Genomic DNA, 14,920 nt, shown 5'->3' with positions numbered 1-14,920 from the left:
TTGGTCTTGAGATTGTCCCACTTTTTGGAAGCCTGCATGCCTGTCCCATGCCCCTCCAGTCCAATTTCCTTCAGCACCTGCCTGTAATCAGAGTAGAATCTGTATTGTCATTGTGCTTTGAACAATGAAAATCTGTCTATAGCTGCTCTTCAGTAATGTGAAATCAATCAATATGTATTTGTCACATTAAATCGTATTAGGCATTGCTGTATGTCAGAATTACCATGACCATTTAGGACTTTTTAACCCACTTACTGTATATAAGACTACTTACTCCCAACCTGATTTGGCCGCATTTCTCTTCCCACTGAAGATCTCGTCCAGTTTAACCCTAGCTTTTATCATAGTTAAGGTTTCAGTATCTGTAACTGAAGTCAAATAAAATAATCAGGGCTGAGGCCAAAGAGAGCATGTCAAATAGCATACGTCAGTTTGATCATTTTACAGCAGTTTTCAGCAACAGCAATGTAACGTTCATAGTTTGCCTTTAGGTTTAACAGATTATTGAAAGACATTATTGAAACATCTAAGCATTTCCAGGTTTTGGCTACGGTTACTTACATGATCTGCAGTTGTCGGTCATGATAGTTTGTTCTCGTGAACGGCTGACTGGTGCGTCACTTTAAATGTTGCAGCCGCAAGGAATTGTGGGTCGGAATAATCTATTTCCTTTCATAAAGGAAGATCCAGTGCTTCCTATGCTAAAGGAGCTAATAAAGGAAGCATTGAAGCACCTTTGCTTAGCATTAGAGAATTTCAACAGCTTTTATCATGGCGGCCACTTAAATACTTCCGGGTCATTTCACTCAGTGAGGAGCCTTCCTAAGCAAAGAGGACTATTCGACCGCAGCCATTGTTTGAGTTTGAGGCTCTGATCATAATGGTAAGCATGGGACTATTTCTATATGTGCAATGGACCTTGAGGGGAAACAAGTTTTGTTTCAATACACTGAAATGCAGTGGCGGGCCGTGGATTTCATACCTGGGCCTTCAGTGCTGTCCTACACTTCTAATAACCTCATTATGACGTCACAGCTACGGGTTATTATTTGTTTCGTGTAAAAGCCGCATATTCACATAACACTGCAACATTTGACAAATGAAATAAAATGTTACATGAAGTTCAACACCTAGCATACAAAACACGAAATGCAGAGTGCAGATACATGAATACGAGCGTGATGGGACGCTGCGTCATTACCGGATAATACAGTCCAAATCAATGTAACACAATGACAAACTCACAAGAGCAGTCGCATATATTCGTATGACAACAAAGCATGACAAGCAGTCCTTCTCGATTCATCGACGCCAGTCGAGCCTCCACAGTTGTATTTCGCCGGGTCGTCGTCGGTCTTCCGCCGCCGGTCGGTTGTCCGTCTTCCGCGGCAGTTCGGTCGTCGTCTTCAACCGCAGTTCGGTTGTCTTCCGCCGCCGGTCGGTTGTCTGTCTTCCGCAGCCGTTCGGTGGTCGTCTTCGACCGCTGTTCGGTGGTCGTCTTCGGCCGTGGACCGGCGAAGGGCGGGCCGCGGTTGTGGAGCTGTTTCCCTGCGAACGTAGTCGTTGAGTTGTAGATCCACTTGAGTCTCTCCAAAAGTACAGACGCTCAGTTAAAATGAAACACATTCCCAGCCATAACATGTGCAACGCTTCTCCGACGCTGCATACAAATCCTTTTCCTGGCTGGTCAGGGCTGCTAGCAGTGGGGTCGTTTCTTACTGTCCAGTTTGTTCAGAAATGTCCTTCTTGAGAAAAGCGTTCCCAGTAACTCCGCCACTAAATCCGTTTCTCCTCCTTCCGCCATTTCATATTAAAAAAACAAAGCTAGGTAAAATGTCTTTCAAATATTTCCACTTGAACTCTGTCTGCTACAACCAAAGCTCTGCTAGCAAGCATTATGTTTCGCGGGCACATAGTCACGTGCCCGCCCACTGACCAATCATAGCACACTCTGCACCTTGCAGCAGAGAGGCATCTGGACTCTGAGCTGCAGTAATGCTGACGTAACTAGGCCTGCAAACCGCTCTGGTGCGCCCATGAATCCCAAACTAAAGATCTGATTGGTTGAAGACTATGTCAATCAACAATATCGTCCCCATTCAACTTAAACTGCACATGGAAGCACTGGGTGAGTCTGCAGGCCTGGGGCCTCTCTTCTTACCTAGAGACACAGAGGTGAAATCTGATTGGATAAAAGCTCTACTTAAAACAAGCTGGACTGGAAGCAGAGCAACTGAGGAGCACAGTAGCTGTGCAATGAGAACATAAGATAATGGGAAAAATATTTTTATAAATTATAATACATATAAGAAAAATTAAATGTATTTAAGAAAAAATATTAAATTATAAAATAGCTATAACTTTGTGATTCTGTTTAGGCCAGCAGAGAAAAAAATCCTGTGGATATACATTTAAAGTGCAGTGTTGAAGTACTTTGTAAAACCAGGTCTCATGCTGCAGGTGATAAGGAGAGGTAGCCGGGTCATTCGGATGTATGACAAAGTAATTCAACAGCACTGCATAGATTTATTCAGTACTACACGAGCAGTTTCCCCGATCCTTCCTGCTATGGTTATGATGAGATGTGCGACAGTGAGAAAATGACTTTCATGAAGTGGTATGACACAGTTTGTGGAGAAACATTTTACTTTCATGTAGGGATTCTGCTCTACTGCATCAATGATGTGTAAGTGTTCTGCAGGGCCTGTATGATTCTAGCGACATTTTTCTGGAGTGCACACAGCTTGATCCTTTTGCATCACCTCTCTGGCATCTAGCTGTATGGGGGTATTTCAAACATTGTTTCTCGCCAAAGACACTGTGGCTCGGACGTATGAAGGTACATACACCGCACAGAATAGAACATACTCTGATGCCTTCATGCAGTGACTCGAATACGTGGCTCAAACAGGAAGATTTTAGATAAAACATATTCGAGGCATACTATGTGGATGGGTACAATACAACTACAAACACCTGCTACGAATTTGCAGGTTGTTTTTTCCACGGATGTGTCAAATGTCATGCACAGTCTGATTTAAACCGTGTCACCAATGTTTCCTATGGGCAGCAATATAGCTGTATGTTCAATGATAGATTAGCCGCCTTGCAAGCATGACATGAGCTGAGGGTTGTGGTGATGTAGGATTGTGAATGGGCATAATTTAAAACAACTCAAACCTTGCGGTCCAGATGTTTATGGACTTACAGTAATTAAAAAAAATCAGACTCCACAAGTATGTATCCGACCATTCAGGCAACAAAACAGTATCCAGTTGGGGACCCACAGATTATCCACAAGGATTTTGATTCTATTAATAATTATTTTGGGTTTGTGAAGTGTACTGTGTTCCCACCAAAAGGCTTGTTCCATCCTGTCGTGCCCTGCAGGTCTAATGGCAAGCTCATGTTCCCGCAGTGCAGCAAGTGTGCACGAGTGAATGTACGGACAGTGACCGTGATAGACAGATTTGGGTCTCACATCAAAAGGCTGTTGAAAAAATGTATCATAGTGTGGCATTCTCCCAACAAGACAGATACATTGTTATGGGATTATGTCAAAACATTTCTCAAATATAGGCCAGAAGCTTCTGGCTACCCAAGGAGAGCAGGTCAACTACATGATGACTTTCAAAAGGGCATTAACTTTACAAAATCAACAAAGCAGTCAGGACTCCTAAACGCTTTGTGAGGCAGATTTAGCATGCGGAATAATATGTCCTCTTCATCACTGATCACTGAACCAGACAGATTTACATAGCTGATGTTCAGCGATCATTACGATGTGCGGCAGTTCTGTTTTATCTCAGATGAAGTGGCAATGGTGCAACAGCTTAATGGGGACGGCAGAGGGTCCCTCAGAAAAGATGTCTTCATAGGGGCCAAGACCACTGCCCATGCCAGACTGATGCTTTATGATTTGTGGGATAAATTGCTGGAACATGTGTTGTAATGTTTCACTAAAAGTGTTGTCTTTACATCAGGGGCTGGTGATTGGGTGCCGCCCCTCGAATCGTCTCTCTGTAATTTGACAGATGAGATAAATGATGGTGACGTGTGTGAGGCCCCCCCAGCAAATTACAGCACAGTTTGTATTGGGGGCCCTAGTATTGTTATGCCTATCACACAAGACTTGGTACAACACTGATGTAAAAGCAGTAATACGGAGCAATATTATCACTGCCTGGCAAAAGCATTGTGATGAAGGAAACAAAGGGCGTCATCTCTATGAAATGAAGCAAAAAGTGTGAAGAAAACTAAAACAATAGGAAAAAACTTCAGAGAGCAAACTCATATCAAGACTGAGGCACACAGGGTTAAATGAAACAATGCAGCTAATGGGGAAACGTCCATCAGGTCTGTTTGAATGTGGCATAGAAGAAGAAACCGTTAAACATATTAAGCTAAAGCATATATTAAAGGATTGTGGGGTGGGAGTCTTGAGTCTTATATTGAATATATATATGAATATATAATATATGAATATATTGAGCAAAGTTAGTCAAGTAAAAACTAAAGCCTTGTTTGTATAAAGATAATTTAATTGTTTTTCTCCTGGTGCTAAGGGAATATGAAACGCTGGCTCACACTCCTTCACAGTAGGTGGCGGTAATGCGCCTTTAACGATAGTTGCTGCGTGCCAATAAACAAAACGAAGAAGAAGAAGACGCGCTCCGTCTCTCGGTTTAAACGTCACATGCGGAAGTATCAACATGGAGAACGTCAGAGAAGCTTCCACGAATCCACTTTTGAAAGATGGTAAAACAGCTGTATGAGTGGCAGCGGTGCTGTGTGTCGTACCGAGTGTGTTCATCGATAGTTCTGAAACATGTTATCAACAGCTTTTCCAAATGTCCACATTCGTCCGCAGCTAGCTCTACAAAATCCCTTTTCCAAGCTAACTGAAGCAGCTATCACGTATCTTCATTTGAATAGTGACGTGGTTGTTCAGTTAAGCACATTCTTAAAAACGTGTTTTAGGCACTTGAATCCAGTTTGTTCTGCTCATTGGTACGGCTGCACAGCAAACAACCTAGAAACTAAGAAAGTAACTAGCAAGCAAGTCAGAGAGACAGCAGCCGGTGTTATGGTCTACACTGCACTCATCCAGTCTGCAGAAAGGTTGAAGAGAAACAGAATTTAGTTTTAGCATTAGTCTAATACACCACGAAAGTGACATTTGGGAATAGTATGACCTGTTGTGAGTATGACTGGTTATACGACGTGCTGCTGTGTTTACAGGGTGCTACACGGATTTCCTGGCAGATGGCTTTGATGTGAAGACGTACACCGCTGAGGCTATTCACCATGCTGTCATTGCTGAGCAACTGGCCAAGCTGGCACAGGGCATAAGTCAGCTGGACAAGGAGCTGCACAGCCAGGTACAGGCCCAATACACCACAACACACTACCGTAAGGGTCTCAACCTATGGTGACATGAAGATTCATTACTCAGAGCTTCGTTTACAAATTACCATCTATAGATACAAATTTGTGAGCTGAAAATAACCTGAACTTGGAAATTCTACAGTAAATACCAAGTCAGACTTGACAGTCTGCTTCAAATAGCTAATGCAGCATTCACACAATCAGCGACACAGCAACAGGCTGCAGGTCATGTTGATGTGTGACAGATGTGACTCAAAGCAATCCTATGTTTTCATTTCACCCATTGCAGTTCTGCCTTCCTAGTGCGATTTAACGACATAACCAGGTCAATAAGCAACACTTTGGCTATTGTAGGTTAAAATAATAAATACAATAATGACAGAGCCAGGGTAGGGGCCTAATATTCAGAGAAAAAAACGAACAAATTTGCAAGATTATAAAGTCACAAACGAATGAGAAAAAATAATGTGCAAAACCATGGTAATGCCTGCCATTTCAACGTGTTGCTCCTAAAGTAGTGTTATTACCGTGTTATGTTATTACCGTATTATGGTAATGATGACCTCTGAGCGAGGTCCTGACAGATACATACATATTTTCATTCCTTTTCTTTCTTTCTGTTCTTTTTTCTTTATGAACATAAATAAAGTTAAAGGAAAATAGACACTATAATAATTTCTAATCTAATCTTTGACGACAAGAAGTCACATTTCTTTAATTCAGCACAACACTTTGAAAACAACCGTTACTCAGAACACACTGAGCTCAGCAGTATTCTTGCTTGATGTCTGCACGACCACAGTGACGTAACACCATCAGACTCAGCCCTCCGCAGGGCTTCTGTGTGGCACATTTTGTGACGTTGCGTATGGGCTGAGAAAATGAAGAAGTGTGAGCAGAACATCAGTTAGCTGCAAGGAGAAACGCGTACGGGGCATAAATGATCCAAATGTTTCCTCGTCACGATACTGCGCTGTCGTTGTGGAATGTGTAGCCGAGGCTTTAAACCAGGGGTCCCCAAACTTTTTCCTGTGAGGGCCACATCACTGAACATATCGTTTGACCTAGGGCCCGATGGGGGGGGGGGGGGGGGGGGGGTGCTACTCGCGTGCCACTCGCAGGTGAGCGACCGTTGCATCGTGCACGCGGATCGGGGCGGAACACCGCCGTGCGCGATACAAGCTCCCGTCTCTTCTACTTCTTCTACTCTTCTACTTCTACAGGGTGCGCGCATGACAGCTCTCATCTCGTTCGTCCCCTGGTGGTTGGCTGATTAAAATTCGATTAATTGTGCAGACTGAAAAAAAATCATAATGCGTCTCTGGTATTGTTCAGGGGGCCGGACCAAATGTGGAGGCGGGCCGCATCCGGCCCGCGGGCCGTAGTTTGGGGACCACTGCTTTAAACAATTACACTTAAGGGACCAACTGTCACCGAGTCAGTGTGAAGGGAAAACAACACAGAACACTCCTGCCTTCCGTTGAACCCCAGATTATATGGAATTATGTTTGAAGCACAAGCAGCAAAGGGCCGAGGCTCTTAAATCTCAGAGATCCATGTTGTTTCCTCATTCATTTACAACTGTAATCTAAATAAATTCAGATTTTTTTCTGAGAATTGTTTTACCCACAATGGCCCTAATACGCTGTCATTGATTATTGCTCCTGAGTAGTTTTTGACTGCTCTCTTCAATGCCATCAACAATCTAAACCACTAAGTTTTAGTCATTTTTATCCATTTAAATGCTAATTATTTACACTTCAATTACTGCTGGTTATTTCCTTAAGCCTATCAAATGTATTTAGACTGATTATGTACTTTGCAGTCAACAATTTGGTTTATCTTATTTTATCTCACGGTGGAAGCTCTGCAGAAACTTTCCACAGGGAACAAAGTGGTACCCATAATAGTCATCCATCTAAGTTTCTACTGCTTCTTTCCAGGTTGTGGCCAGACATGAAGACTTGCTGTCTCAGGCGACTGGGATAGAGTCCCTTGAAGGTAAAAAGACACATTTCTATATGCCACTATTATAACTTTATAAACACACTTGGCACCATGGGCTTTAGAATATCTTTCTCTTCCTGACTGTCATTGGTTTCGGTTCATCTCAGTACTCTACGCAAATCGACTGCAGACACTTGTCACTTGGTTAAGATAAGTTGTCCCTTATCAACAATAAACCTATTCGACTATTTCACTTAACAGCAATCTCGTTTATTTTATTTTGGTCAAAATGATCTTATGGTTGTCAAGTCAGTCAAATCAATTTTGTTTATGTAGCCCAAAATCACATTTTACAAATGTATCTCAAGCAATGTGTAAAGCATGCAACACCTTCTGTCCCCTCCACCCTCACTTTAGATGAGCAAAAACTTTCCCCAAAAATCCCTTAAAAGGGAAAAATGACAGAAACCAGAAAATGAGAACTGAGGAGGGATTTTTCTTCCAGGACGGACAGTCATGCAGTACATGTTGTGTGCACAGAATAACCAACATAATACTATTTCAGTATTGACAATCCATATGAAAATATGATGCATAGAATGTGAAGAAATTGAATCAAAGATACAAAGTACAACAGGAGAACGATGACCGGTTTCAACCCATACTGGATCTTCCTCAGGGCGTGGCTGTATACAATAGTCAAAAGTCTCAAAGGCTGCACTGAGATCCAGAGGGTGAATCTGAATCAATATTCAGGAGATCATTTACAACTTTATTACACACAGTTTCAGTGTGGGGTAAAGCCCTAAGAGCAGACTGAAAAGGTTCAAAAGATTACTGTTAAATGGGCTGAAAGTTGCAGAGACACCACTCTTTCCAGTATTTTGAAAAGAATGGAAGGTTAGAGACGGGTTGACCATGGATCAAGGTGTGTTTTCTTATGCAGAGGTTCAATTCAATTTATTTTGTGTAGCCCAAAATCACAAATTCAGAGGGCCTTAGAGGGCTTTACAATCTGTACACATACGACATCCTCGTATGTGTACAGATGTCCCAGGACCCTCGCATTGGAACAGGAACAACTCCCCCAAAAAAACTTTAACAGGGGAAAAAAAGAAGGAAGAAACCTTCGGGAGAGCAACAGAGAAGGGATCCATGCATATGCCTGTGGCTCAGTGGTAGAGCAGGGTCGTCCTTGAATCAGAGGATCGGAGGTTCGATCCCCAGGGCTGCTAATCCATAGTTAAGACACTTAACCCCAAATCGCTCCCGAAGGCTGTGCCATCAGTGTATGAATGGGTGAATGATGACATGTAGTGTTAAAGCGCTTTGAGTGGTCGGAAAACTAGAAAAGCGCTTTACAAGTACAGTCTATTTACTATAAATGATTTATATAATGAGAGTAGTAAACAGAATGAGGGAAAATGATGACTAATAATAATAGCAGCAGTGATATAAGCATTAATGGTATCAGTAATATTAATAGTAATGTGAATGCAAATTATAATAATAATAGTAGCAGTGGGTCAGGCAGGACCACGGCGGGAGGAAGGACCAGGGTCCAGATATAACCACGATCCATTGAACCTGTGAGGCAAGAAAGCACAAAGACTCGGGGGAAGAAGCAAAGTTAGTAATGAGCATTAGATATTAATTTATACAGAAGGAGGTATAGCTCAGTGTATCCTAGGAAGTCCCCCAGCAGTCTAGGCCTATAGCAGCATATCTAGGGGCTGGTCCAAGGCAAACCTGAGCCAGCCCTAACTATAAACCTGAGCCAGCCCTAACTATAAACCTGAACCAGCCCTAACTATAAACCTGAGCTAGCTCTAACTATAAACCTGAGCTAGCCCTAACTATAAACCTGAACCAGCCCTAACTATAAACCTGAACCAGCTCTAACTATAAACCTGAGCTAGCCCTAACTATAAACCTGAACCAGCCCTAACTATAAACCTGAACCAGCTCTAACTATAAACCTGAGCTAGCCCTAACTATAAACCTGAACCAGCCCTAACTATAAACCTGAACCAGCTCTAACTATAAACCTGAACCAGCCCTAACTATAAACCTGAACCAGCTCTAACTATAAACCTGAGTCAGCCCTAACTATAAACCTGAGCTAGCTCTAACTATAAACCTGAGCTAGCTCTAACTATAAACCTGAGCTAGCCCTAACTATAAACCTGAGCTAGCTCTAACTATAAACCTGAGCCAGCCCTAACTATAAACCTGAACCAGCTCTAACTATAAACCTGAACCAGCCCTAACTATAAACCTGAACCAGCTCTAACTATAAACCTGAACCAGCCCTAACTATAAACCTGAACCAGCTCTAACTATAAACCTGAGTCAGCCCTAACTATAAACCTGAGCTAGCTCTAACTATAAACCTGAGCTAGCTCTAACTATAAACCTGAGCTAGCCCTAACTATAAACCTGAGCTAGCTCTAACTATAAACCTGAGCCAGCCCTAACTATAAACCTGAGCCAGCCCTAACTATAAACCTGAGCTAGCCCTAACTATAAACCTGAGCCAGCCCTAACTATAAACCTGAGCCAGCCCTAACTATAAACCTGAGCTAGCTCTAACTATAAACCTGAGCTAGCTCTAACTATGAACCTGAGCCAGCCCTAACTGTAAACCTGAACCAGCTCTAACTATAAACCTGAGCCAGCCCTAACTATAAACCTGAGCCAGCCCTAACTATAAACCTGAAAACACAGATTGATTTCAGCAGTCTGCCATTATTGTACTTTACAATACTGTGTTTTGTAGCCTGTTTAATGGTTGTTGTTACCACATTGTCACTGATCGTGTCTTTTTTCCAACATCTATTTTCTAATTGTTTGTCCTGGAGGTCTGATGTTATGACAACATTCATGTTCAGATACCAACTATTGGTCTCAAAAGCCAGACTTTCTCAGCAGCATATTAATGACATGACAATAGTTTTGTAATAATTCAGATTTTTCAACAGTATTGTTGAGTAGTGATTATTGGATATTTGTATTGGATGTTTAAATAATGACCTGCTGTGACCTGTTTTTCAAACTCTGCCTTGTTCCATTATTGCAGTTCATGGGTTTTACCACAAGGGGGGACCATTGTTTTTCAGATTAAGTCTGCTAAGACTAAGAAAGTAGCTCTTAAATCACTTGTAGTGTCAGGAACATGTTGTTGTTGTTTTCAGGGGTCCTTCAGATGATGCAGACAAGGATCAGTGCTCTGCAGGCAGCTGTTGACAGGTACATCTGTTTTCCTTTGCTGGTTCTATTAGTTGGGCCTTGAAGTTATAAGATTGTTTATTTAATTTGAAAACTTGGTTTAAAAAAATTCTCAATATCATCAAATATTTTATGGTTGCTACATAAGCAACCATAAACGTTGAGGTTGACAAGAACACCCTTCATTAGAATTTAGCACTCAAAAACTCATCCCATCCATCTTAAGATGCAGGACGTGACCTTTTTCCATCTTAGCCCTGCAAGTATTCACCCCCCTCTGCGGTTTTCCTATTGTTGCTTTACAACCTGGAATTTAAATAGATTATTATTTCAATTTTATGTAATGGATCTACACAAAATAGACAAAATTAAAAAAAACACAAAATTGATCCGTGCATATTTATGCACCCCCTTTGCTAAGAAGCTAAATTGCTACATAAATAAAGTGTTTAAATATTATGACTTAAATCGTCTACAAAATAGCCAGAAAGCATTTTTTATGTTTTTTATCTGAATCAACATTGGTTTGTAAAATGGTGAAACACAAGGAAGAACGACCAACCAAAGACTGAAGTTCTTAAAAGTCCTGCTTATCAGAAGCCGCAGGTTTGTGTAAATGGTCTTTATGTTGCTGTTCTATGCACCTCTCTGGTTCTTAATGAAGCCATGCTCCTCTCTCAGGATTAGGACGAAGATCGTTGACCCATACAACAAGATTGTGGCCAGAATCACCCAGCTCGCCAGACTGCAGGTACACACACTTCATGATGATGATATTACAGTTCATTTTCTGTGGCTGTGTGCGAATCTGTCAGTTTTTCTTTTGAGATGGCAGAAGAAACTGCGTGCCAGTTTTACTGAAGAACATTATTTTACAATTGATTCCAAGCTTTCCAAAACCCACAAAGAAGCTGAGGCTGTGTAGGAGAGAGGTTTGTTATGTGCCTCCAACCTGAGCTGCACCCACCTGTTGCTCGACAGGTGGGTGCAGCTCAGTAGAAGCCCTGGGTGGCTGAGGGAAATAATGATTGAATATTGATGACACAGCGGCTGTAAAAAGGTCAGTTTTCACATTTTCTGTGCGTGTGTGTGTGTGTGTGTGTGTGGTACTATGTCTTGTCTCTTGCCTGAGCCTTCAATATGAGTTACAATGCATCCAGAAAGTATTCACGGCGCTGCACTTTTTCCAGATTTTGTTTTGTTACAGCCTTATTCCAACATGGATTAAATTCATTCTTTTCCTCAAAATTCTACACACAATACCCCATAATGACAAAGTGAAAAAGTTTGTTTAAAATGTTTGCAAAAATAAAGAACGAAAATATAACACGTAAATAAGTATTCACAGCCTTTGTTGACACATCTTTGGCAGCAATTACAGCCTCAAGTCTTTTAAAATATGATGCTACAAGCTTGGCACACCTATTTTTGGGCAGTTTCTCCCATTCTTCTTTGCAGGACCTCTCAGGCTCCATCAGGTTGGATGGGGAGCGTCGGTGCACAGCCATTTTCAGATCTCTCCAGAGATGTTCAATCGGCTTCAAGTGTGGGCTCTGGCTGGGCCACTCAAAGACTTTCACAGAGTTGTCCCGAAGTTACTCCTTTTGTTATCTTGGCTGTGTGCTTACGGTCATTGTCCTGTTGGAAGATGAACCTTCACCCCAGTCTGAGGTCCAGAGCGCTGTGGAGCAGGTTTTCATCAAGGATTTCTCTGTACATTGCTGCATTCATCTTTCACTCGATCCTGACTCGTCCCCCAGTTCCTGCCACTGAAGAACATCCCCACAGCAAGATGCTTACACCACCATGCTTCACTGTAGGGATGGTATTGGCCAGGAGATGAGAGGTGCCTGGTTTCCTCCAGACATGATGCTTGGCATTCAGGCCAAAGAGTTCAATCTTTGTTTCATCAGACCAGAGAATTTTGTTTCTCATGGTCTGAGAGTCCTTCAGGTACCTTTTGGCAAACTCCAGGCGGGCTGTCATGTGCCTTTTACTGAGGAGTGGCTTCCGTCTGGCCACTCTACCATACCGGCCTGATTGGTGGAGTGCTGCAGAGATGGTTGTCCTTCTGGAAGGTTCTCCTCTCTTCACAGAGCAACGCTGGAGCTCTGTCAGAGTGACCATCGAGTTCTCGGTCACCTCACTGAATAAGGCCCTTCTCCCCCGATCGCTCAGTTTGGCCAGGCGGCCAACTCTAGGAAGAGTCCTGGTGGTTCCAAACTTCTTCCATTTACGGATGATGGAGGCCACTGTGCTCATTGGGACCTTCAATACTGCAGACATTTTTCTGTACCCTTCCCCAGATCTGTGCCTTGATACAATCCTGTCTCAGAGGTCTACAGACAATTCCTTGGACTTCATGGCTTGGTTTGTGCTCTGACGTGCACTGTCAACTGTGGGACCTGATATAGATAGGTGTGTGCCTTTCCAAATCATATCCAATCAACTGAATTCACCACAGATGGACTCCAATCAAGTTGTAGAAACATCTCCAGGATGATCAGTGGAAACAGGATGCACCTGAGCTCAATTTTGAGTGGCATGGCAAAGGCTGTGAATACTTATGTACGTATGATTTTTTTGTTTTTTATTTATAATAGATTTGCAAAACTTAAAAAAACAACGGTTTTCACGTTATCATTATGGGGTATTGTGTTTAGAAGTTTGAGGAAAAAAATGTATTTGATCAATTTTGGAATAAGGCTGTAACATAACAAAATGCGGAAAAAGTGAAGCGCTGTGAATACTTTCCGGATGCACTGTAGATGTGATTCAAACATTAGGGATCAGTTTCTGGGGAATCCAAGGCCTCTGTTTTTCCCTTCTTCAAACAGATAATTAAAATTGACACATGGTCTGGAGATATCTGCACAGAAGGAGAAAAACAATCCAGTTCAAATGGATGAGAATCAACATGTATATTGTTTGAATTCATTTAAATGCAACCCATTCAGCATAATCCCAAACAAGGAGGTCGAATTAATATTGTTCAGAGCCTTAGAGACAACAACAGGTAAGCCTGGTTTCAGTTATGGTTCTGGTTTCTGAGAAGTTCATTGATTTGAAGTAAAACAAAATGCCAATTCAGTCTGATGATCAGGCTACCAACAGGTGACTTCAGATTTGTTCTGGTTTATTGTAAGGGAGTGGCATTTAACGAAATAAGCAAACAGACGTTTCCAGCTACAGTGTGGAGTCCTTAAGGCTTCCACACGCTACTTCTCCAATGGTTTTGTGTTAGCAATAGCCTAACATGCTGAGGGCAATGGTTCATGTTATAGATAAACCACATTGGAGCGGTGGTTTTATAACAATTCACACTCCTTAAAAAGCACGAGGGATCTGATACGTGACGTGAACAGACACGGCCAGCTGGCTGCCTAAAGTGGCTGAAAGAGCTCCCTTTACCGCACTATAGTTTCACTACAAATAATATATAAACAAGAGAGACACTGTTTGTTTGCTTACACCACCATATATTAATATGTTAATATATATAAAATTGAAGCTTGTCCGACCTGGACGGCATACAGCAAACAAAAGCCAGAAAGCTATCACTTACGCTCCAATAACTTGAACAACCTAACTTCCACACTGCCCCATTAAAAACGTATAAAGAAAATAAAAATAATAAGAACAATAATAGAAGTCTATATTCAAAACAGGCCGCTGACAAGTAGAGCACTTTCAATATGCGAAGGAACATAATCCACAGTTCCCTGTCACAACTTCCATACACAAAGGTTTAAATTCAGTTTGAATTCTGAACAACAATGAATAATGACAGCCTACTGCACACACACACACACACACACACACACACTAACACACACACAGACACACACAGACGCTGTTAAAGAGACCCATTCGGCGGCTACAAGTGTGCGACTGTTTTAACTGTGGTCAGCACTTCTTCCACCTCTCTCTCATCCATATATTTTATTCACACTCACACAGGTAGGTGGACTCACAGCATCACAGAGGCATGACAGGCCCTCACCTCTCAGCTACACCTCTGTTCCTCCTGCTGACAGTACACTGATCACCTTCTTGTGAATATTTCCTCCCCGCGCATACTGTTCTGTACTATTCTTCAAAAGCAGGAGTAGCTCCATGGTTACCATCTGAGTTGCCATAGCAACCATAACGTGTAATATTTTCCTTTGCCTGAAAAGCAAGCATTGCTGACCAACCAGATTATTTGATGTGCAATACATATTATAAGTACAGTTAGTGTTATGAAATTACATTCTGACTGCTGTTTTTTATTTTTCCCCCCAATTTACTGCTGACTGGTAAAACAGTTTTTCCTTCTTAATCCTGTGCTCCGGCTCTCTATATCGTATTTTATCTT

At 42.0% G+C, this 14,920-nt stretch overlaps 1 protein-coding gene across 2 annotated transcripts in view; it reads left to right on the top strand.

Annotated features, from left to right (window-relative positions):
• The first annotated feature begins 4,697 nt into the window (after nt 1-4,697).
• cog5 (component of oligomeric golgi complex 5) overlaps nt 4,698-14,920 on the top strand; it is a 63,606-nt gene continuing 53,383 nt past the window's right edge. Inside the window, exons 1-5 of one of the 2 annotated variants that reach the window (XM_079184211.1) lie at nt 4,698-4,758; nt 5,242-5,381; nt 7,332-7,389; nt 10,530-10,584; nt 11,245-11,314. In XM_079184211.1, the coding sequence (XP_079040337.1) occupies nt 4,713-4,758; nt 5,242-5,381; nt 7,332-7,389; nt 10,530-10,584; nt 11,245-11,314 (369 nt within the window). In that variant the 5' untranslated portion in view covers nt 4,698-4,712. The remainder of the gene's footprint in view (nt 4,759-5,241; nt 5,382-7,331; nt 7,390-10,529; nt 10,585-11,244; nt 11,315-14,920) is intronic. The other variant, XM_079184210.1, reaches the window with a different exon arrangement.

The sequence above is a fragment of the Pholis gunnellus genome (genome assembly GCF_910591455.1).
Source record: "Pholis gunnellus genome assembly, chromosome: 22".
Classification (NCBI taxonomy): Eukaryota; Metazoa; Chordata; class Actinopteri; order Perciformes; family Pholidae; genus Pholis; species Pholis gunnellus.
The sequence above is the reverse complement of the archived record's forward strand: the minus strand, read 5'-3'. Positions and strand labels throughout refer to the sequence as shown.